The following is a 24,280-nucleotide window of genomic DNA, read 5'->3' on the forward strand; positions in this document are numbered from 1 at the left end:
TACTGTAACTGTAATTAGTTATTTTTACAAAGTAACTTTCCCAACCCTGTTAAAATCTATTAAAATTGTATATATTTAGGTAAGCTAACTTCACATTAATATTTATTTTTTTTATAACCAACAAAAGCTAAAAATATGACCAACACTAATCAATAAAAGACCAACTATCGATTTCAATTATTGAAACTTCGAAAATCTAATTTTGTTAGGCTAACTTCACAGAACTGGCCGGTTGATACTATTGACAGCTGTCAGCTGATTGGGCGATGCGCGAGCCAATGAGACGCGCGCGGTGCGCGGCGTCTCGCGCATGCGCAGAGTCCCTTTTTACCAAGCGAGTATCTTACCGATCATCGATAATATCTCTCACCTGCGCAGGAGCCTCACCAGTCTCACCGCACAAAAGCCGTGTATCGGCCGCGCGCACGTGCGCACACGCGCGTGAAGAGGGATGCGATGCACGGACACACTCGCAGATATCGCAGAGCTGCGAACGAGGAAGGGATTCTCCGCTAGCCAGTAAACCATTTTTCTGTCGTCAAACGGATCAAGCTTTTTGTGAGACTTGGATCGATCACAAAAAGCGGGATTCGCTTTTCGCATAGGAATTGGCCTGTCGTTGGAGCCAGCTGTACCTTTTACACGTCTCCCCGGAAAAGATCCGTAAGTCTGAGACGCGTGTTTCGTCCCCCCGGTGACTTTGGCCCGCGGATCGAACCCGCGTAGCGGACGATACGTATACACATATACATAGAACCGGTCGGCCGTTACCGGGCCGGGTCGCCGCCGTCATCGTCATCGTCATCATCATCGTCATCATCATCTCATAATCATCATAATAATAATAATAATAATAATCATCGTCATTGTCATTGTCATCATCGGGAAAAACGACGTCGCACTTAACGTTTTTCGGCGAGTCCCGCGTATATTTCGTCCCGCGTCGTTCTATTACGGTCAATCGATGGATTTTATAACAATCATGGCGGCCATGCCGGTCCTCCGACGATTTTCGTAGTCCGTCGTCGATTGGGATTTCGATTTCCTCGCACTCGACGTCACGGACAGCTCTCCCGGATTTCCGCGTCCTTTTAGGACCTCCGATCGTTCGAAGCTGACGTTTTCACGATATCTCTCTACGATGGTCGGAAATTCTGAGTAAGCGTTCGCGATCTTGATGTACGTGTTGCGAGGATAGTTTGGGACGTTCGTGCATATAAATTAGCTGCGTTACATATGTTATTACTGCTCGATAAGACGAGTGTGCAATTACAGATAAAAACGTGGAAGGAGGTTAATTAGATACTGTAAAGTTCTACGAAATTCTCGTTTATTTTTATCGTGCATTTTTCAAGTGTCTAGAATAAATGTTTTGTTTTTTTTTTCTTTTCTTTTTTTCCTCCTTTTTTTTACAAGTCAAGTCGATATACTGTTTTTGATTTGTTGACGTTAATTGAAGGGATATTAATTGTGAATTTTTGTAATTTTTAAGGACATTACGATGGAGGAGTTGCATCAACAACAGCAGGTTGGACCTAACATGATGCCTGGTGTAGGTGGCGTTCCTAATCACTCAAACAACGTTAATCGTCGTAATAGAGTCCGTGTGACGTTGCACGCTATGATGTTGGAGAAGCTACCGCTGCACGAAGCAGCCCGTTTGGAAATGAAGGCATTACCCAGCAAAACACCTGTCTCCGTTCTTCAAGAATTACTCTCCCGCAGAGGCACGATACCTAAATACGAGCTGGTTCAAATCGAGGGGGCTATTCACGAACCTACATTTCGATACAGAGTCACCGTAGCTGACGTCGTTGGTTTGTGTCCTCTTTGTATTATTATGTCTTATTGACAATAAGACATTTGCTCATCGATAAGTATGTAGCTATTTAAAACAGATCCGATTGTTTCAGCAATGGGAACTGGCAGGTCTAAAAAAGAAGCGAAACACGCTGCTGCAAAAGCTGTTCTGGATAAATTAATCGGAGTGAATACGGAATCTGCGGAATCTCCACTTCCAAATAGCTTACCCGAGTAAGGCTGTTGCTTATTGTATAAATATTGAGAGATATTTCAAGTACTTGCGATTATATGTAAATGTATATGTAAAATTATGCTTTATCTTTATGCAGCTCGCAAAATTTACAAGAACTACAATCTTACGGGGAGGAGAAAGTAGTGAATAATCCAATTGGAGCCTTACAAGAAATGTGTATGTCGCGCCATTGGCCGCCGCCAAAATACACGATGGAGGGTGAGGAAGGTTTACCCCACGAGAGACAATTCACTATTGTTTGTTCGATCCTAAAGTATCGCGAGGTTGGTCAAGGAAAGAGTAAAAAAGTTGCCAAGAGGCATGCCGCTCATAAGATGTGGCAAGCCTTACACGATATGAATAATCAAGCTCCCAGTGTTGATGAGGATGAGGTAAGAATTCGTATTGTTTTGTTAATTGTTACATTAAATGATGAATATTATATGTCAATTTGTACATCTATTGTTCATTTAATCCCTGTCGTTGTCATTTTGTCAACTTTGGATAACTCCTTTATAATCATGGCCGTCCGCAGAATTTTTTTCAGGGGAAGAGCATGATTCAAAATGTTTTTCTTAATTTTTTCTATATCGAATGTGCAAATAAATTTCAATGTTTATTTAAAAGGAGAGCAGATGTTTGTTCATGTTGATAATCCTTTGTGATTGTATGGAATAAAATTGAATATAATTAATATGGAATATAATTAAAATTCGTTGATTAGAGTTAAGAAGGAATTAAAAATTAGTTTTTAGAATTTATTAAAAATATGTTTTAAAGAAAAAAAGTACAGTTGGTACAGGATATAGTCAGATAATAGCAGGGATTGAAAGACAAGCGATTAGTGATATTTTATATTTGCTGTATATATGTGTGTATGTGAATGTGTGCGCGAATGCGTGTTTAGCGAAGTGGAAGTGATTTTTGGCTTAAATGCCATTTTGTAAAATGTGAGCTATCTTTCCGATCTGTTTAAATCTATAACGGACCATTGTTTGTGTAGTATCATGTTTCAATGTACAGTATTTACAAATTTAATTGTGTATTCTCTCTGAAGAAAAATTACGCTTGGGTCATATCCACTTCATTTGAGTTTTGATGTAAACGTGGAGTAGCTATTAATAAAGCATTCCTCATAATTCATGTGCTTACCAAAAGTTTTACATGTATATATTAATTGTCCATTATAGATTGTGCAAAGAAATGCAAACGTGAGCGCCCGTTATGCCGATCTGAAAGGTAGCAAAATCTCGACATTGACAACAGTACATAGTATCCAAGTTTCGAAATTTCACAAGAGTCTCAAGTCATCCACAGGTGTTAAGCTTTTCCAACTGCAGGTTTGTATTCAGATTCGGCAAAGCCAATAGAAAAATTAGTATTCTGATAACTACAAAGATTCTGCTATTAAGTTAGAAACAAATTGCCTATATTGATAAACTAAAATTGACAAGTTACTCTAATCTTGTTACAGAATACTTGTTTCAACGATGGGGATGTAAATTTGGTACAATTCTTACAAGAAATTGCATCAGAGCAGCAGTTCGAAGTAACTTATGTTGATATTGAAGAAAAATCTATCAGTGGTAAGTTTACGATCTATATAATAAAAGTAATTTTATTTGTCATAAGATAAAATAATTTTATTTCCGTTGCACATTTTGCATGAAATAAAATTATAAGCTTTTACATTTTTATATGTATTCTATATATCAACCAGTACAATATCAACGAGCATGTCATCTTCATTCGTAGGAATGTCCTCTTGTATTTGTTCTTTAAATCCTACTGCAATTAAATATGGTCTTGTGGTTTGTCTTTGAAAACATATTTTCAAATATTTGTCGTAATAACCCATTCCATGTCCCAGACGTTTTCCTAATTAATATAATAAAATAAATATATTTATAGGATAAAACAAATATAAAATACAATTATATATATATATATAACTCGCCATTCTTTGTGAAGGCAACACCTGGTAAAATTATTAAATCTAATCCACCTGTGTCATCACATATACAGAATTAAAATTATTAATTGATTAATTCAAAGCTTTGGAAAAGTGACTTATTTTATTGTGAGAGTTTACCACTTTCTAATGCATTTTCGCGACATTCAGCGAGGCTGGGTTGTTTAATGTTCCATTTTGTTAAAGGTAATGTTTCGTAGTCATCCAGTGACTTCAGTTTCACCATTTCCATAGTTTTTCCTTGATACCTTGGTACAAATGCCTCCTTTCCTACATGGAACATGTGCTTTAAGATGGGCAAAGTGTCAAGTTCATCCTTGGTGCTCAGATACACCGAGATTCTCTTGCTATCTTGATACTGCTTCAGCGCGCACAGCTGTAAAAAAGCGCGGGAATATTTAATCGTTAATGTCAAAAATTATAAAAATTATGATTGTTTTATATACAGCTCTTTCATTTCCATGAACATAACCTTTTCAAGGACTTTAATATATTGTATTATTGATTTATATGTTTTTTCCTGACTCACCTTCTTCAATACGTTTATAGATTGCTCTCTTTTTTCTTGTGAACTAATGTTTTGAAGAGTATTCTTCATTTTTTTCCTCAAGGCATTTTTAACTGATGTTAAAGCTGCCATAGTGCCTGGATCCACTTGTACTTCTGCTTGTAGGTCACACATAGGAATATGTTTGTAGATAACAAATAATAACAGATGTTATATTACCGGTGTAAAATCAACGTTGACACGATATTTTTAATTAGTAATAACTACAAATGTTAATAAACTAGATAAGCATGTAAATGTATAGTCACTATGTTTCGTGTCAAGCAGGATTTCTTATAAATGATGATAAAATGAGTACTGTAATATTTGATCATTATATTATGTAAGATGTTTGTTGATATGTCTATGAACTATGACATTACACGTTATCATAAATTGTGATGCGAGCTTTTATTGAAATGGTTTATAATTGTAAATGTTGAAGAGTAATGTCAGGCATTTCATGATTAATTTATACATTAATGTTGTTCCATTTTCCAGGTAAATTCCAGTGCCTTGTGCAACTGTCTACCCTGCCAGTGGCAGTTTGCTATGGTTGCGGTGCGACTAGTAAAGATGCTCAAGCCAGTGCTGCTCAAAATGCTCTGGAATATCTGAAAATCATGACCAAGAAGTGAGCCAGCGCTTTGCTCCTGCCAGCTGTCACCATCACCTGCAAATCCCACAATAATTTCGCATCCAAGAATCAGAACAATACAGACACCAAAGCATTATCAGCCAGCAATCAGATTTCCGACAAGGGAAAGAAGGTGGACCACATGGGAAATAAAGCCAGAACGTCCAAGCTGTCTGTCAGGACAGGAAACATCGCAGTTGGTAACAAGGATGCTACTTTGCACACCATCGCAACGTCAGGAAACCCGATTGCCACTGGCAAAATTAACTCGTCGATGAAGAAGAATGACGGTAACAGTGAAAGTCTAAAGTCTGCGAGCGAATCGCACGGCGCGACGAAGAACGCGTCGATCGTCAACGCGAAACAGTTCAGCAACGTACGGCCTGTCAGCACCTGCGTCAACAGCACCGCGCACGAGAGCAATCCGGTGAAGCACTTGAAGGACTACGGTCCGAAGAAATATGCGGGCGAAGCGGACTCGAGCATGAAGACTTATCCGATTCAGTCGGACTACAAGGAATCGGTGTCGGTCAACAGTCCGGATTACAAGAGCAGGAGTAGCAGCAACACCGCCGCGATGACCTGCACCAATCTGCCGTTGAGATTCACGGCGCATCATCAGTCATCGTCTACCGCGGCGTCGACCGTTCTGCACCGAGAGAATCACACGCCGTCCAGCTCGACGTACCCCGCCGTCTCTCAGAGAGGCGACAGCGCGTTTGCGGTGGCGCGCAAGGCTCTCGAGCAGCAGCAGCAACAGCAACAACAACAACAGCAGCAGCAGCAGAACTCGAAGATGGCGCCGATCAACTTCCCGCCGTTGCGCGCTCCCCAGAGCATCGTGAACGTACGGCATCCTCTGTTGACGGACGCACGCGCCAAGCATGGCAACGAAACGAGCCTCGGCGGCGCCAAGTCCAAGCTCAACATGATGAGCTCCCTACAGAGCGGTGGCGTGAAGGACCTGACCGACCACCCCGGACGTTCGCAGACCACGGCGTTCCACGGATACAGCACCTCGCCGCTCGCCGCCGGTATACCGAGCGTGCAGAATCTGAACAACGCGGCGGTGACGGCGAGCATGTCGCCGTACCCGCGGCCGGACTCCTTCCCGCCGCAGCCGACGGTCGCGAGCATGCTCTTCTCGGACACCGCGGCGGCGCAGTTCCCGCAGTCGCCGCCCTTCAACACCACCCAGCTCGGCCAGCTGAATCAGTACCATCAGACCTACGATCCCGGCAGCTTCGCCACGACGCCGGTCAACGTGAATCCCGCGGTGATCCCGCAATTCTCCGCCGAGAGCTCGATCCCGTATCCGCAGTACGAAAACCCGCCGCAGTTCGTGCAGCCGAATCACTATCCGACCGCCGACATGACCAACAGCCAGTATCAGTATCAGGCCGCGGCGGCGGCGGCGGCCGCGGCCGCGGCAGGCGTAGGCCAGATCCAAGACTCGTCCATGTTCATACAGAGTCTGCAGAGCCCGATCGCGGTGACCGATCAGTACGCAGCGCCGAATTACGCCAGAGCTGTCAGGACGGAGTTGATGCCGCGATTGAGGAGACCGCCGCGATTCAACAAATAAAGTAAATCGTCAGATTTCTTTTTTTTTTTTCCTTTAGGTTTCGCTTAATATTGTAAAAACTTCAGGTTCCTGAAGCCTCGCAGTCGTGTCAGATTGTGACGTCAGAGGCGAGAAAGCGTACACTGATAATTTTTAGATGCTGTTTTTAAATAGAAATATATTTCAGGTGACTTTAGCACTTTTAATCTCTCGGAAATAATTCTTTTCCCCTGATAGTTACAATCAATAACCGTAAAATTATTATGATATCAGATTTTGTTATCGGAATAATTTCACATGTATGCAAAGACTAGGCTTTATATTATAATTATTTTACAGATTGATTAATTATTAAGAATTAATTATAAAGGGAAAATGATAGTTTTCGAGGTATTTTAAGAGTGTATTAAAGTCATTCAAAGTGCTTTTTTGTTTCGAAATGGTATCTAAGAATTTTTAGCGTGCGTTTGCTCGCACCTAACGTCACAATTTCCAGGAGCCTAAGAATGCTCGAACATTCTTCTTCTTATGAGATTCGTGGATGCTGAAGAGAATTTGTAAAAAGTAGCGTCTGCCTTTTCGATTATCAATTTTCTGACGTAGATGTTATTTGTTGATTCACGAGGGACGAGTTGATGTAATCGTTGCGTCGAGCGTTTCGCAAGTACACTTGTACGCGAGATTAGCCAAATTACTCGCATCAGTCGCATCACACGCGAGAGATATGGTGAAAGTTATTTCAATTTCTGATCCAGTTTGAAATAAATTTTAGCCAATCTGAGTTATACATAGAGCCACGATCGACGCGAATGAGCCCGAGCGAGGAAACGGTATTTTGGCAAATTTACGCGTATCACTTGGAAAGGATGCGTTTTAATTCAATGAGGAGGAGCAGAAGCGATGATTTTCACTTGTTTCCGTCATTCGATGTGACACGGCAGGGCATAGTGAGTGTTGTGAGCTCAACTATAATTTTATGATGTAATAATATGTAATCTATATAGCGTGTGTGAATCTTCATACAGAGACACAAAAAAAGGGAGGTCGAATATAAAAGAATACACGCTATCCACGAAGCGGTACCTAGGTGCCGGTTTTGATTGTATTAGTTTTTCGAGTCATGATTGAATGAAGCAGAAAATAATCCCCGAGCGCCTCTCGACGGGGAGAAGAAAAAAATTCTGAAAATATTAAAAAGAGGAAGGAAATGAAAATATATATTATCTCACGGTTATTGTGTAAGTCTTAGTTTTAATGAATGATATTCTACAAGCTATACTTTGCATAGAATTAGTGGAAGTTTTCCAATACTTACATAATACTTAGCTTACCGCTATGTTTTTAATGTGCTTCACTATTTGTATATGGGGTGGTGGTGTAATGATGCCTGCGAGAGAAAGATCATGTTATAGGAATGATTGGGGGGAATAGGGAAATTGTAGACATGAGGAGGATTTAGAAATTTTTATTATCGCGAGTAGAGTGACGCGTATCGTTCGAATTTTGCTCCCATTTATCGCGAAACATTACATCTCCACTAAGCGTATGCACAGTGCAAAAAGAAAAATGAAAAAAAAACGTAGCTTTGCGGCGCGATCCGAGTATAGCTAATAATAATAATAATTAACGCGTGATCGCGAAGAGAGAGAGAGAGAAAGAGAGATAAGGAGAAATATAATCTTTCAGTGGTATATGTTTTTTCCTTTAGTATAGGTAGCTCATAAACTCATAAGCATCACATATTAAATACGCGTGTAAGGATTTAATCGTTAAGGATTCCTCATTAAAGGAGTACACATGTCGAGTCTTAAGAGGTAGTCGAACGTGCATGTGTAGTCGAATTCTTCGAATTTGCCTACCGATCGATCATGTTAACCGGATGAGACTTTTATACTAAATGAAAAAGAGTAACATCGCGCGATTATTGATAAATGAAAGAGGATAAATAATAAATACGCGAGGCGCGTATTTCACGGATCGTGACATATCCCTTTGATCCGTCGAATGAATTTAGAAATATTGTTAAAGGTATCTTTTCCGGGGCCGATTTCACCGGAGCATGAGCTTGAAAATTTCCTTCTTCATTCGCACTGTAATAAAAGTAGTCATTTTGACGTCAAAATGATGTCATAACGATTGTTGTTGCTACCTGGGTCGCTTCTAGATGTGCGATCGGTCCCCGAAAGTTGATTTGCGGCAAAATAAATTTGATGTAGCCTTCAATGTAATCTTCAGTTCTCTTTTACGATCGGCATTAATCTTTCTTCGGTCTTATTTCGTTGTTTTTTTTTGTTTTTTTTGTTTTTTTTTCCGTAAAATTATAGTACCCTGCGTGTGCATACGCCATTTTGAGTTGCGATGGTTCAGGAATTTCACAGTTTCAGAATTAAATTTCACCGTTGCAGTCTCTAAGTGATATATATTTCTCTTTTATACTTAAGTGCTCTAGAAAAGTGGGGCATAAGATAGAAATTTGCATTATTGTATAAGCGTTAGATTAGAGATTAGTAACAACGCCGTTTAATACCAATTGCGATTTGTACATATATTTTCTTCTTGGAAAAACATTTTAAAGTTTATAATTTTATTTAAAAAAAAAAAAATTTTTATTAAACTGCAAAATTATTTCTGAAATGTATCTTTAAGAATCCTTTCAAAAATATCTTGTGAAATCAACTCAGCATTGATTAAAAATTGGTATTAATTGACGTTACCAGATCCTAGATCGAATCCTAGCCGGATCTCAGCGAGAAATTATTAACAGAAACGAAATCGTGTATGCACACCTTTTTCAATCGTCACCTCCGAAAGCGACAAACGCGTTCCTGTCATGTCTTGAAGAAGTAGATAGAAAACCCGCGACGACAAAACGGATGACATTTCCAAGGGATCATAGAAACGCGTGAAACAAAAAAGGGGAGAAACACAGAGGTGGGAGTTTAATGATTAATGATTGCGAAAGTGTGTGCTTCTCATAACGTATATATCTTTGGAAAATAGGCATTACTTACATGCAAAGTATAGAATGTGTATGTGTGTATAGACATACATTCGCTAGAAGCGAACAAATGCGGTCTCGTCTCCTTTCCTTTCTGGAAAAAGAAATAAAAATAAAATACGATCCGTGCCATCGGCAGCTGATGATCTTGAACGAGTCATTACCTCGGCACCGGAACGTCGACGAAAAAAAAGAAAAGAAATATGCTGATCGTTCCAGTTCCGAGGACTCAACTTCGATTTATTTCAAGATTCTCGCGAGACGAAACGAAAATTCCGAGATACTGAATGACGCGACACGATTATTGTCTTCGATAATTCATCTTTGTGTTCTTCGAGGTGAGAATGTTTCTCTTTTACCGATATGTTTGTCCACGTAATGTCGGATCTCCTTTATTAAAAGCTGCCCTCGCGTCCGATATCAAGACGAGTATATAGATGTGTTTGTAAATTTTAAATTTGGAAATTTTTAAATATACACACTATCATATGTTATATATACATTTATAAATATTAATATCTAAAGATATATACTCTAAATTATTTTTACTTATTAGTATTTATAATTTAACAAATGTATACATATGACACTGATATCGTGACAGACATATATTTCCGAGATGCGTGAGCGATTTTTCCGACACAATTATTGAGATATGCATTTTTTATATAAGATGTAATCGGTTATCTCTCTGACATGATCTAGAGATGGCTCTATTTCGCGAATCTGATCAATCGTACGAAATCAATTTGATGTACATTCCACTTTTTATTCAGCGCAAAAGAGTTACAAGGATGAAAATGAACAAATGTAGACAAGAAATTCGCTTCTCCGTCAGAATTGTGCGAGAATTATATATATACGTCTCTCAGGTAGCAAGCGGACGTCAGTTTGCTACTTGGGCTTTTACGGAAGTTTTCTGAACACGAAATCGAACCGAAAGCATTTTTAGCGTCTCAAAATTCAATCAGCATGCTGTTATAAATTAATTAATGTATAATTTCTTAGCGTTCTATTCCAGTCTAACGAATTGCTGGATAACGCTCACGATAATCGTAATTATCGTCGAATTTAGCGCCTTTAGTAGAGAACGAGAGTCTTTGAAAATGTTCTAATGTTCAACAACAACCACTTCGCACTTGGCTAAAGTATTGCTGGGTGAAATAAGAAGAGCAAAAATGCCGAGCAGTTTAGTATAAAGAGAAGAACGCTCGACTTTGATATGATGTGATAGGATCAATGACGCGTTAAATAAGTTTAAAAAAATTTATCTATAAGGAGAAAGAAAAAAAAGATTATCAAGAGAGAGAGAGAGAGAAAAAATACGGACGAAGCGGACTCCTCGATCATCCTCAGGCCGGGGAGGTGGTCTTCGTGGACCAATTATGAGGAATGAGGAAAGAAACCGAGCGGAAATCGAAGAGTCTTCGACTCGATCCACGACAGACCTTTTACTTTCGCGTCTTTCTTTTCTCGTATTCCGATCCGCTGTTATATACAATAAATAAAAGAGACGCGTTAGATAGAGAACGAACTGCGAGTGAGATGGACGATGTCTCTTCCGAGGTCGGGAAAAGGTCTTCGTGGACCGGTTATGGGCGAGAGAAGGAGAAAATGGCTTTTTCTTCGTTTCCGTCTTTTCTCTCGTTTGTATCCTCCACGTGGAAACGCGAAGAAACCTTCTGAACCGCTTGCGTTCATCCCTAATTAATAAATAATTAATTAATTGGCTCCGAGAATCGAATTATGTATACAGTTTTGCATGTGTCTAATATGTGTGTGTGCGTACGTCTTATAAGCAAGATAATTGTTACTTAAAGCTATAAGTTGTATGATCTTCTTGTGCATCTCGAATTATTATTTGAAATATCGCATCTAGTTCGTTCATTCTTTTCCGATCGAAAAAATGAGCGTTGATCTAATCAAAATTCATATTCAGTTATTATTACACTTTAGAGATAATAATGCTACATATGTTCTTAACAAGTGATTCTGTTCGATTTGCGATGAAAAAAAATTATATTACGTTATTATTCTTGAAAAACAATATTAAAATATATATTTTCGTATGTAACCAGTATGTCTATAATTTTATTTGCGTTAATCATGGATTTTTTTTTAATTTGATGAGTGTGCTTGATGGATGCGCGGTTCAATAGGTCTGAATGAATCCTCGGGTACTATCATGATTTTTAACAGCCGAAATCTCTCAAGGTCGATAGCATTTAAGGATTGCGCGAGATCGTCCAAGATCTCACAAAGGTAGAAGATGAAGAAGAAGAAGAAGAATTGAGAGAAGCGATGTAGAGCGGCTTTTTATTTTCGTCGAAATGTGTAAACCGCGTTGCGTTTTCTAAGGCTTTATAAAAGAGAAAAGGCGAGAAAAAAAAGTAGGACATTACGTGTAGATAGAAAAATGAAGACGATCTTGAAGACAAATGCGTGCTCGAAATAGCGCAGCGCGATTCAGTTTGCTTTCGGATAGATCTCAAAGAACTAATCTATGCAATTGTACAAACGAGCATTCATCCTCTTCGAGAGGGCTCTACTAAATATTGGGTTTATATATGAAAAGAGAAATAGAGGAGGGGAAAAAAAAGGAAAGATGAATCTTCTAGCGCGCCGCTTTCGTGCGTCGCGTGTGATAAATTCGCCAAATTAATTTATATATACATATATACATACATATATATACATACATTAAAAAAAGTCATTCGATTTACCTTTCTTTTTTTTCTGATCGATTTGTAATCATATATTGTATCGATAGTGAACTCGTTCGCGACTCACATCCCTGAATATATTATTATGCACGCAGCGAGAAGTCGCGAACGACGAATCCCGCAACGAATCACACGAATTTATTGAATTTAATTAATCCTTAATTGGGAGGAAAACAGATTAAGGCTCCTGGGTCCTCGCCGTGGTCATGTTAAGCTGTGACGACGTGAGAAAGCGTTGAAAATTCTTCCTCTGACGTCACAATTCCAACATGATCGGTGAGGAACCAGAAGTCTTAATAAAAAAGAGAGAGATAGAGAGAAGTTACCATTATAGAGAAATAAAAATAATGAAACAAAGAACCAGATGCACTTGTTCGAAATTTAAACGTTGTAAAAATGGGAGGAAGAAGCTAGTGCGATAAATAAAATCGATTTAAAAAATTTAAAAAAAAATAAAAAAATTTTATTAGCGGTTGTGTGCATAATGGACTTTGTGTAACTAATAATACCATTTAAGGATTAAGCGTCAATTGTTTCTTTTCTTTTTTTCTTTGTAATAGAGAAATATAGTCTATTTCGAATATCACAGCGTTGTAAGATATATACATATATATATATATAAATAATCGTCCGTGGTAGAAAAAAGCGAATTTTTGTATGCGACTTATATATATATATATATTTCTAATTTTTTTGTTTGCTTTCTCTCCTTCCCTCAGTCGAGTTGTTTTGCTTTCGTTACTTCGTTGTCGAATTATAATATCCTTTTTACGAGAGCGAGTTATTACGAGTGGTGTCAGAATAACGATACAATTAGCACATATAACACGGACATGGCATACAGATAACGACTTGAGACCATATAACGGAGCCCTATCTGTGTATAAACGCGTGGGGTATCTATATCCTATAATCAGGCAAAAGGTTGTTCTATGTATGATTGTGCGTGTAACATTGTTAATAAACATACGATGCTTATGAAGGCACCCTCCTATTTATTTAACTCAAACGCCGTCTTCCCTCGAACAATCTTATATATTTATTTATGTATGCACAGATAACTCCGTTTTTTAACCTCTTGTCTTCCTCTTGTACCAAAGACAAATTACAAAATCAATGTTTTGCCGGATATCAAAATGATGTGGCGTATCTTCAGAAAGTATTGCGATCATATTTTGCGAGAAAGTACTTCACTTATTATGTATGCATGAAGAAAAAGTATATAGTTTATAAAGATACACTAGTTTTAGATTCCAAGTAGCAAAATGATGTCATTTTGACATTTAATGACGTCAGTTTGTTATTTGGGATCTAAAAGTAGTGTATCTTTATAAACTTCATACTTTTCTCTGACGTCATTTTGCTACTTGGGATACATTACATCCAAATATGTAATCGCAATTTATTACACGTTTTGTATTTTTCTTACAGCCATTACTAAATACCCTATAACATCGGTCCAATCATTTGCCGATACAAAAGGTCTTGAATATGATATCCAATATCTCATTCGTACTGACGTGTCCGGTTATCCTTCCGAGTTCTCGCATCGCTTTGTGTATTTCCTCCGCCGCTATGGCCATGTCGTGTTGTTCATTGGCAGATAATTCAAAGTAATTTCGCAGATGCCTCAGACACCGCGTCAAATGATCCCTGTGCCTCGCCTGACTGATGGTCGGACTCTCCGCGGATGGTTCGCCACATCTAAAACGTCGGCAGTTTGTAATAGGTCTGTTCTTTTCAGCTGAACTGGCTGAACTAGTTCAGAGCTCTTTAGCTCTTTCCTTCTAAGGTTGAGTGAAAAAGGTGAACTCTGAACTGCAGCCTGTTCAGCTAAAGAAAACAGACCTAATGACAAAGTTACTCTGCACTAATCTCATGTAAAATAGATTTCGATTAAATCAGCTGGTTTTTTGTATATGTTGTAATCTGCTGAACAAAATGTTCAATAGTTTCAAAGCTTATGAATAATAATCAATTATTGAGTTACAGCCAGTCAAACAGCTCGCAAAGTCCCAGTTTTTCATGTTTGACTGATTGTAAATCAGTAACTATTATTTAGCTTTGAACTTGCTACTTTTTTGTTTAGTAGGTCATCGAAAGCTACAACATATGAGAAAACCATCTGATTTTATCGCAGGATTTAATTTTATCTAAAATTCTATATAAATTCAAAAATTCTGCATTATACTTAATCCTATATAAAATTGAATCTTTGTAAAATCTACTAGTTTTCTTATATGTTGTATGACTTGCTGATCAAAAAAATAAATAGATATGTAATAGTCTCAAAGCTAAATAATAGACAGTTACTGATTTAGCCAGTCAGATATGAAAAATCCACTAGCTGTAGTCAAACAACTTGTAGAATCTGGATTTTTCATATCAATAACTATATAGTATATCACTAACTATATAGTATATTATTTAGTTTTGACACTTATTACATCTTTTGTTCAGCAGGTCATAAACTACTACAATATATGAAAAAAACCAGCTGATTTAATCAAAATCACAAGATTAGCAGGCTACTTTGCAAATGTCAATGTTAATTATCTGCATGCATTGTACATATACTGAAGCGTACATATTACTGAAGCGATCCGTTAGCGATCGCAGCAAGTTCTGCAAGCCATCTTCCGTCTTGCAAGACACGAGAACCGCTTTAACATCGTCCAGACGTTGTTTGTCCTCCGCTTTCAGCAAATCTCTCTTGTTCATTATCACGATGAAACGTTCCCTGCTCATTTTCGCTAACAATTCGTGCATTCCCAGCGACGTTAGATATTCGCGCACGTAATCTTCATACGTCATTCCACTAACCGCGTACTTGAACGCGTCCACTAGGACGATAACGAAATCCGCGTTCTCCGCGTAGTTTCTCGCACGCCGGATGCCCTCGACCTCGATGATATCCTCAGTGTTATCCGTGATACCTGCTGTGTCTGCTATCAGCACGGGATACCCCGAAATGTTGACACTCAGCTCGATGATGTCCCTCGTAGTGCCTGCGATAGGCGTGACGATGGCGGCGTTTCGCTGCACCAGGTGATTCAGCAGGCTGCTCTTGCCCACGTTGGGTTCACCAACTATCACGGTCTTAATTCCACTTCGCAGGATCTCGCCGCGTCTGTCATCGGCCAGATGATCCTCCAGGTCTCGCATCAACCGTTTGAGAGCGTCGTGCGCTCGCTGCACCACGTCGCTCTCAATGTTGTCCTCTTCGCCGAAATCGATGTACGCCTCGATACTCGCCATGGATTTCGAGAGGACCTTTCGCCAACCGTCGTACAGCTTGCGCAGGACACCATCGGCCTGTAGAAGTGCCTGTTTCCTCTGGCACTCAGTCTCGGCTTCTATCAGGTCAGCTAAACCTTCTACTTCGGTTAGGTCCAGTTTGTTGTTGTAAAAGGCGCGTCTGGTGAACTCGCCAGGCTGAGCCGGAAGTATCTGCAGCCTCGAGAGGGCTTGCATCAATCGTGTCAGGATCGCTGTGCCGCCGTGCACGTGGAACTCCACGGAATCTTCGCCGGTGAACGAGTGCGGACCTAAAACATATCGTTTTATATTCAAATCATACATTTTTTACTGTTAATTAGAAGAGCAGAGTTTTCCCTAACAACACACATATATGTTTGAAAGACATTCAGAGAACATCCAGAAGACATCTCAGTTAGAACTGGGAATGATGAAGTCATTTAAAAATTATTTTGGAGAAAAAAATTTGTATATATATTACAATTATTTTTTTATTCTATTGTTCACACATGTTTTAATAATATTCAAGCAACATAAGTTTTTTAAAAATTTAGGGAGCTTTAAATTTATGATTCCTTTTGTCATCTTTGAATCATAATGTTGATTAAATATTTCTTGCTTACTGGGATATATAGGGTCGTCTTTAACTCTGATTAACTGCTAAAGTTGCACGTACCAGGAAACCACAGACAAAGTCCATTGTCAATGACCTCTTCAGTTTCAGGATCACGTATTTTCCGTAAGAAAGCTTTCCTCGGTTCCAATTTCGATATATTCGTCATCCTTTTTAGCGTTTCCAAAGATCGGTTTCCTGATATCCTTATCACCGCCACGCCGCATTTTCCGTGTCCTTTAAAAAATAATTATTTTATTATTATCATATAAAATAATTCATAAACATGATGAGTTAATATAATAATTTTTTTAATAAGAAATATACATATATGTATATATATATATATATATATATATATATATATATATATATATATGTGTGTTTGTATTTATATAGGATGTCTCAGAATTAACGGATTATTTGTTAATGGCAGATTCCTGGAATCATTTGGAAATGATTTTTCATTAGCGAAAATGTCGAGGAAAGCTATCATTTTTTGGATGTTCCCAAATTTTTATCATCATATATGTATATGATCTTTATTCTATAACTATAAATTATTAAATTAAAATTCTATTAAAGTAAACTGTATTTGAAATTAAAATTGAAGAATATATGGTTTTATTTTATTTTTACAAGGCTTAGTTTGCAAAAAACTCTTAAAATTATTGGTGCTCGACATTTTTTCTGAGAAAAAATCGTCTCCAAATTAACCTGAGGAATCCTCATAAACAGGTGATTCGCGAATTTCAAAATATCTTCTATATATTAAACGAACAAAAATATAAGGTACAAAGTTAATTTCGCTTATAAAAGGAAGGTTAATAAATAAATAAATAAATTCAAAAAATCAGTAGATGACGTCATCGGTTTAAAGAATAAAAACTACTAGAAAACGATTTATATTTCACACGTGGAATGTTAATCAAACGCATTCATCAAGTACATATTTCACATGCTAATTAACGATCCACCGAATTGTAAATTAAAATACATCGCGTTAAGTAATTGGACAAAACAATAATAATCCATTTCCGGAATTTTTAATCTTAATAACGGAAACCTCCCGCTCTAAAAGAGGAGAGAGGGAAGTCGCTCGATTGGCTGAGCTTAACCTTTTGAGTGAAACAAAGGTAAGATAAAGAAGGCACATGTGGTATATACGCAATTTTAACGTGCCGATTTTCAAAGAAAGTATTTGACAACCTGAGGACAGGGCGCAAATTGTCGTCCCCCTTCGGTCGCTCGCTCCTGAACAGCTGATCGCGGAAGAAGTGACAGCAGCAACGTGACGCGATCCCACATTTCGCACCGTCCTCCACCAGGAAGGTCCGCGGACGAGGCACTCGCGGGAGAACATCAGAGTAGGTGTGTCCTCAACATAAATATCTGCTGCAACGATAACGAATAAACGTCAACGCGAAATGATGCACAAGCAATTGGCGAAGCAAAGAGAACGGTAGCACATCGTAGCTAGGATGACACGGTGAGACTATTGGAATTGATAACTGGAAGAATTTAGTCGAGGATCTCTCGATCAAGTAACATTGCCCGATGATGTGTTGAGAATAAATATGTTTCATTTATTTGTGAAATAAAATCGTTCGCGAGATCATCAGCTTTCTGGGAAGATCAGCGTTTCACCACGTCACGCCAAGGCGGCATATTTGAATTGTATACTCTTTATAGACCTATCATTTCTTTAAATGTTGTCCTTATTTATTGCAAAATATTAGTTTATATATTCTTGGCAGACATCTCAGGTTTAATCGGACTTTTAATGAGGAAAAACATCAGATTTTCTATGCAAATCTTTAAATAGGATATTTAAATATGCATAACGGAGTTAATTTAATTTTCTGAAAGAATAGACTTTTAATACGTCTATCAGTGCAGTTAGGAAATCCTTATATTCTACTTTGAAATAAGCCATCTTATTTTCTCTTTTTATTTTTTGCTTATTTTAGTTCTTTGTAATTATATTTTCTTTGTCATATTTTTACCAATCCTGTATTTTATTCTTATTATAATTTGGTAATTAAAGGGATAATATCCTGTTTATAAATAAATAAATAATCTTTAAGATCTCGCTGATCTGTATGTTATATTGCAGGTGAAATACTTACATGAGATATGTGATGTTTGTCATCTAAACACGATGACAGACTTGGCGAAGAAGTTGTTGACGAGCAAGATACTTGACAGATGTAGTAAGTGGGTGGAGTCGCAGCAGGATTATCCTCATTCCGAGGAGGAAACTCTGAAGCGAAAGTTGGATGAATCTGAATACGATGATTGGTACAACACAGATTCGGAATTCGATTCAGTCTCGGAATGCGGTGCCAAGAGGCACAAGGTGGGAGTGCAATTGAAGAATGAAGTTTTGGATCTTACCTGCGAGTGGACGGCGTGCACGTTCCGCGGCAATTATATGGATCAATTTATGAGGCATGTCTCGAGTCACATACCAAATATACAGATAAGCATGAAGGATGATAATGAAGTTTATGTGTGTCAGTGGAAGGACTGTTCTTACTGCACCGATGTAAGCGATGAGATAGTGCAGCATGTTAATTACCATGCCTATCATACCAAGCTGAAGTGTATTGGATCCAATGTTCGTGGACGAACTAAGCTTCCTGTAAGTAGCAATGTTAAATACATATTGATTAATTTTTAATAATAATTACTGAAAAAATATTTTATTAAATTAATATTATATTCTTATAGAGATGCCGCAGAGATCCAGAATGGAGGAACATTATAGATTCACCGTCTCCACATATGTGCAGATGGGAAGAATGTTTGAAAGTGTTCAAAAACTATCAAATGTATCTGTATCACGTGACTATACACATGACAGATTGTCCACGTGGCAATAGAGTTAAGGATGGAATTCAGTGCAAGTGGACAGGATGCAACGGGAAATATCCTAGTTTGTACAAACTTCGTGATCACATGAAATGTCATACCAAAGAAAAAATAGTCGCGTGTCCAGACTGTGGTGCCACATTTGCCTCCAAAACAAAATTTCATACGCATTGTCAGCGACAAATTCCTTTGGAAGGTTAATTAATCTCATTTAAATTATATATATATATTTTTTTTTTCTCTTATATATCTTTTTCTGATAAATTGAATGATTTACAGTACAGGGATTTCAGTGTTCGCACTGCAATAAGTTTTATCCCACTGAGAAAATCTTACGGGATCATATGAGATCCCATGTGTTTAATTACAAATGTACCCTTTGCGATATGAGTTGTGAATCGCCAGCGAGTTTGGCGAAACACGTGAGGTATCGCCATGTGTCGACCAGAACGTTTCCTTGCCAATTGTGTTCGCATGCTGCAAAATCGCAACAGGATCTCGACTCTCACATGACTGTTCATACTAATGGCCCGAATTTTTCTTGTCAATTTGAAGGATGCCTTTATACGTGCAAAGGAGCTTATACCTTGGATAGGTAGTAAGATTTTCAATAACAAGATTGTTTCATCTATTAATGTTTTATTGCAATTGTGAAATTTGTTATAGGCATGTAGAACGAGTACACGGTTTAGCGGTGCGATGGTACTGCTGTCATGAATGTCCTATCAAATACCGGAAGAGTTATAGATTGACCAAACATCTCATAGAAACTCATCAATTGCAATTGCCAAGTGGACACAAACGCTTCCATTATACACAGGATGAGGACGGATGCTACAGACTTCAAATGGTCAGATATGAGACTGTAGATGAAGAGAATGAGTTGCTTGTTGAAGAGGCAAACTTATCGAACAAAAAATACAAGCTGGAATTGAGTCAAACTACATCATTAACAAAAATAAAAGTGAGTTTTACAGTAATTTAAGTTAAGTATTATTCGAGAGACTTTGTTCTAAATTTAAAATCATATGTTTAGATTGTTGAAGACAATACAGAGGAGACAGAAACCATTCAAGATTTACAAGAAGAAATAGCAGATAGTGATGTTGGAAAATCTATGCCTGTTATATCTAATATTTTAATATCTATTGACGAAGTGGATGAGAAAGGGAATATTATAAAAAGACAAATTGTTGAGACACAAGAAACTAATGAGTTACCACCATCAGAAGAACCGCCGTTAATTTTAACATAACAATTCTATAATAAAAGATGTATTCCATGATTATATACTTTTATATCATATTATACATTGCGTTGAAGATGCTTTTATAGATACATTGCATTGAAGATGCTTTTATAGATATTTAATCAATTTTGACATTAAAATTTACTTTGTCAAAATTATCCCAACTAATTAAGTTTACAGAGCATTGTTCAGACTTTTGTTTTATTATAAAATTAATATCTATAATTGTAATACTGCATAATGCAAATGTATTATTTACTATAGTTATATTTTTGTAAAAACAATAAGTTACCTGATGCTCAATGATACATTTAACAAAAACCATGTAAAGAAATATTGAATAGCTTGTGATTATCTTCTTTTGAATCCATATTTTTTCCTCTCGTAAAAGAGATCTGTCTTTGAACTGCCTAGATTGACTATTTTAGGACAGCCGTCTCTCTAAAAAACAAGAAAATATTGAAATGTACAATATTTAATACAGGAGAATTTACAAATCTATCCTATATAATGTTCTCTTTTTCAGCGCAAACTTACATCTTTCTCTTGTATCGTACATTCTTTGCAATAATACGCGTCCGATACGCCGGGACCTCCGCATATCACGCATCGTCCCTGATAAGAACCGTAATTACACTCGTCACAAATTCTGACCAAGGTGCAGGGTCTGACATAGGAATCGCAAATTACGCACTTGCCATCGCATTTCTCGCAAAGTCGACCGATAGCTAAAAAAACATCGGACAATAATAATTAAATAAATTAAATAATAAATAATATATTGAATAATAAAATAAAATAAATTAAATAATAAATAAATATAAAACTGTCAAAGATATAAGGTTAGGAGACATAACCTCTCGACTTACCGACTCCCGGTTGTTTACGACAGAAAATCAAATCTGGATGATGCTTCGCCATATTTTTCAAATGCTATTACTTGATTCTGAAAATAATATTTCGAGAAATAATTATTTCGTTACATATAATTAATATATCAGCGTTTTATGACATACATATTCAAATTTTCAGCTCCTATATCTCGATAATTTGTTGTCATATCGCTAACTTCAGACCTTTCAGACACCAGTTTCACTTAGTTAAACAATCCGCCATATTTATCCAAATTCCGGAAGTTGTTTACGCGCCAATTTTGAATTAATATATTTTACTTAAACATTTATTTATGCATACAAGATATAAATTAAAAAAGAATGTTAGCTGTAGGTTTTGAAGCTTATATATATATACATATATATATATATATATATATATATATATATATATATCAATATTATTAAGAGCCCCTTTTTCGCGCTAACATCATTTCTTGCGAGAACCTATATAATTAACTATTTTGAGAATGATTTAACTTAGAATTAGACGTTTTTATTATTTATCGTTAGTAATACCGGCATAGGGAATATTCTAGTTGTAACTAGTCTAGGGACTAGCAACGCGACCAATCCAACACAACAAGCGCATACCTATAAATTACTAGTCGTCGCCATCTCTTGCAACCCTAAGGCCGGCGTCCCATGGAGCGGATTACGCGGAAGCGGAACTAGCGGATCGCCAATCACGGAATCGTTCCGATGGAGCTCATCGTTAAGTTCTATCGGAACGATTCCGTGATTGGCGATCCGCTGGTTCCGCTTCCGCATAATCCGCTCCATGGGACGCCGGCCTGAGTGTGACAAAACGGAAAATAAAAGATGAAAAGAGAGAGAAGTTTAGATGGCGATACTGGGCAACGCACATGCGCACTCCGTTTTGGGCCCTTAGAACATATAGATATGGAAGGGGAATAAGGAGCGCAAAACTGTGTCCAAGTTGGGTGCGAGAGAGAACCACGTTTTTAAGGAAAGAGAAGGGTAGAGTGTTACCTCCGTTCGCAATGCGCAAACGCGAATTAGCGAAAGCACCAATTACATTTCCAGTTTCAAACGGCGCGGTGAGCGTGACGTCACCGTGACGTCATCTACGTTTGCGCATTGCGAGCATAGGTTAAAAGCTATCTTTCTCTCTCGCACCCAACTTTGGTGACACAGATTTTTACCATGGAGAACAATAGCAATTCCCCTTCCAGGTATATATGTTCTAAGATAGTATCAGTACGATACCAGTACAACATCAGTACAGTTCCACCACAAAAAAGGATTTTCGTACACGCTTCCTCCTCTTCTTCCCCTTTTCTTTTTATTATTATTTTATAATTAAAAAACAATAAAGTTAATTTTATAATTAAAAAACATTTATTTATCTCATATAAAATACATATAATTTTTGAAAAAGTTATATATATATATATATATATATATATATGCGTATTTTATATATGTTATAATGATGAAAAATAAAAATTGTCAGAATTCTCATAAAGATTGTGTAAAATCAGAATATCTGAAAATATCGGAAATATTTTCACAATAAGCAACGTTCTGCTCTGTCTTTTAATGTATTTCATTTATTATTTATAGCGATACAAAAAAATCCAAAAGCGTCGCATTTTATCTTTAATTTCCATTGAATAATGATGTATTAACGTAAATCGCATTATTTCATTCTATTTTTATATCTATATAGCAAAAAATAAAGATATAATATAATAAACATATTAATTTATATCTCTATCTATATAAATCTGGACCGAAATTTCTTTCATTTTGTACCTCTCTATAATTTTATTCTATGGTCTTGTGTGTTTGAGGTTAATCTCACGCTCTTGTCACGCCGACAATAATTAATTTTTATTACAATTTGAGATTTTTTATCGACGAAAATGGCTGAGGCGATGCGACAGACTGTGGCTGGAATGCTCAAAGGCATCGAAAGGTATTCATTTATTTCGTAAATCATTTTTTTAACAGAACTTCTAATCAATTTCTTAAAAATATGTCATTGCACTGAGATACAGAATTAAAATTCATTAGAAATATTCATGGAATATGTTTATTTATTGTTCCAATTTTTAATTAATTATGTTTTATATATTATCACTGAAATATATATGTTTTCAGGTACAATCCAGATAATTTGACAACTTTGGAAAAGTATGTGGAAATACAGTCGAGGGAGAATGCTTATGATTTGGAGGCAAACCTGGCCGTTCTGAAGCTCTACCAATTAAATCCGCATCGATTCAATATGGATATTACGTGTCAGATACTACTGAAGGCTTTGACCAATCTTCCGCACACTGACTTTGTGCTATGCAAATGTTTGCTCAGCGAGAAACTAGTGAGTTTGATTCAATTATAAAGCAATGTTCTTTTTTTATGAACGTTTTATATTTATATATTTTATTATAAATTTCTAGATGTCAGAAAGCCCCATTAATCAAATCATGTATCTGGGAGACATCTTGGAGCGATGTGATTTTCAGCATTTTTGGGATAGAGTATTATCAATGTCTGAGCTGTGCGATAGAATTGTAGGTTTCCAGGACTCAATAAGAAAATTTGTGTGCCATGTAGTCGGTATCACGTTTCAAACGATAGATAAAGGATTGCTAGCGCAGTTGCTTGGTGGTGTAGATGGTACGTTAATGAATTTTTTTATTTTTAATATTGCAGGATAATAAAAATGTATTATTATATTTTTGTAGATGCAACACTGAAGCACTGGGTTAAAAAGTATGGTTGGAAGGAAGAGAGCAAGACAATCATTTTTATTGCAAATCAAGATGAAAATATCAAGACTAAAAATATTACTGAAAAGATTGATTTCGAAAATGTAGCAGGTTTGATGGCTGCTTGTTTATAAATACAGGAATTATTTTTATTAAATTAGTCTTATTCATTAAACAAA

At 37.1% G+C, this 24,280-nt stretch overlaps 7 protein-coding genes across 14 annotated transcripts; 4 read left to right on the forward strand and 3 right to left on the reverse strand.

The window, feature by feature from the left end:
• Nucleotides 1–418: 418 nt before the first annotated feature.
• On the forward strand, nt 419–5,207 carry LOC114930831 (protein Loquacious-like). Of its 4 annotated transcripts, none has more exons than XM_085479561.1 (7): nt 421–663; nt 1,493–1,817; nt 1,899–2,034; nt 2,133–2,427; nt 3,226–3,375; nt 3,510–3,621; nt 5,056–5,207. In XM_085479561.1, exons 2-7 carry the CDS (start codon nt 1,502–1,504, stop codon nt 5,190–5,192), a joined length of 1,146 nt encoding a protein of 381 aa, XP_085335687.1. In that variant the 5' UTR covers nt 421–663; nt 1,493–1,501; the 3' UTR covers nt 5,193–5,207. The 4 variants fall into 4 exon arrangements, with proteins under 4 accessions (XP_085335690.1, XP_085335687.1, XP_085335689.1 ...); XM_085479563.1 differs by having other exon boundaries at nt 1,914–2,034; XM_085479562.1 differs by lacking the exon at nt 421–663 and adding an exon at nt 765–1,158.
• On the reverse strand, nt 3,636–6,057 carry Mthfs (methenyltetrahydrofolate synthetase). 2 transcript variants are annotated; one of them, XM_029302686.2, is made up of 4 exons: nt 4,537–6,057; nt 4,128–4,383; nt 3,993–4,040; nt 3,636–3,913 (listed from the first exon to the last, which is right to left on the reverse strand). In XM_029302686.2, the coding sequence occupies exons 1-4, from the start codon at nt 4,687–4,689 to the stop codon at nt 3,741–3,743; spliced, it is 630 nt and encodes a 209-aa protein (XP_029158519.2). In that variant the 5' UTR covers nt 4,690–6,057; the 3' UTR covers nt 3,636–3,740. The 2 variants fall into 2 exon arrangements, with proteins under 2 accessions (XP_029158519.2, XP_085335691.1); XM_085479565.1 differs by lacking the exon at nt 3,993–4,040 and having other exon boundaries at nt 4,537–6,051.
• On the forward strand, nt 5,318–13,458 carry LOC146724622 (uncharacterized). Its single transcript, XM_085479560.1, has one exon. It carries the CDS (start codon nt 5,334–5,336, stop codon nt 6,774–6,776), a length of 1,443 nt encoding a protein of 480 aa, XP_085335686.1. The 5' UTR covers nt 5,318–5,333; the 3' UTR covers nt 6,777–13,458.
• Nucleotides 10,399–17,999, reverse strand: LOC114930828 (5-taurinomethyluridine-[tRNA] synthase subunit GTPB3, mitochondrial). Its single transcript, XM_029302684.2, has 4 exons — nt 17,557–17,999; nt 16,411–16,584; nt 15,064–16,024; nt 10,399–14,180 (listed from the first exon to the last, which is right to left on the reverse strand). The coding sequence occupies exons 1-4, from the start codon at nt 17,708–17,710 to the stop codon at nt 13,940–13,942; spliced, it is 1,530 nt and encodes a 509-aa protein (XP_029158517.1). The 5' UTR covers nt 17,711–17,999; the 3' UTR covers nt 10,399–13,939.
• Nucleotides 17,426–20,509, forward strand: Hinfp (Histone H4 transcription factor). Of its 4 annotated transcripts, none has more exons than XM_029302681.2 (7): nt 17,426–17,483; nt 17,542–17,836; nt 18,464–18,991; nt 19,081–19,417; nt 19,501–19,816; nt 19,888–20,185; nt 20,258–20,509. In XM_029302681.2, exons 3-7 carry the CDS (start codon nt 18,509–18,511, stop codon nt 20,474–20,476), a joined length of 1,653 nt encoding a protein of 550 aa, XP_029158514.1. In that variant the 5' UTR covers nt 17,426–17,483; nt 17,542–17,836; nt 18,464–18,508; the 3' UTR covers nt 20,477–20,509. The 4 variants fall into 4 exon arrangements, with proteins under 4 accessions (XP_029158514.1, XP_029158515.1, XP_029158513.1 ...); XM_029302682.2 differs by having other exon boundaries at nt 17,431–17,483; nt 17,546–17,836; XM_029302680.2 differs by having other exon boundaries at nt 17,431–17,836.
• On the reverse strand, nt 19,840–21,675 carry Phf5a (PHD finger protein 5a). Its single transcript, XM_029302685.2, has 5 exons — nt 21,487–21,675; nt 21,340–21,416; nt 21,008–21,198; nt 20,763–20,911; nt 19,840–20,124 (listed from the first exon to the last, which is right to left on the reverse strand). The coding sequence occupies exons 2-4, from the start codon at nt 21,389–21,391 to the stop codon at nt 20,822–20,824; spliced, it is 333 nt and encodes a 110-aa protein (XP_029158518.1). The 5' UTR covers nt 21,392–21,416; nt 21,487–21,675; the 3' UTR covers nt 19,840–20,124; nt 20,763–20,821.
• Nucleotides 21,676–23,155: 1,480 nt separating this feature from the next.
• eIF3k (eukaryotic translation initiation factor 3 subunit K) lies at nt 23,156–24,258 on the forward strand. Its single transcript, XM_029302677.2, has 4 exons — nt 23,156–23,305; nt 23,491–23,710; nt 23,790–24,009; nt 24,078–24,258. The coding sequence occupies exons 1-4, from the start codon at nt 23,253–23,255 to the stop codon at nt 24,233–24,235; spliced, it is 651 nt and encodes a 216-aa protein (XP_029158510.2). The 5' UTR covers nt 23,156–23,252; the 3' UTR covers nt 24,236–24,258.
• The last annotated feature ends 22 nt before the right edge of the window (nt 24,259–24,280 follow it).

This window comes from Nylanderia fulva, unplaced genomic scaffold (assembly GCF_048542155.1).
Source record: "Nylanderia fulva isolate GAGA-0341 unplaced genomic scaffold, ASM4854215v1 Scaffold123, whole genome shotgun sequence".
Taxonomy (NCBI): Eukaryota; Metazoa; Arthropoda; class Insecta; order Hymenoptera; family Formicidae; genus Nylanderia; species Nylanderia fulva.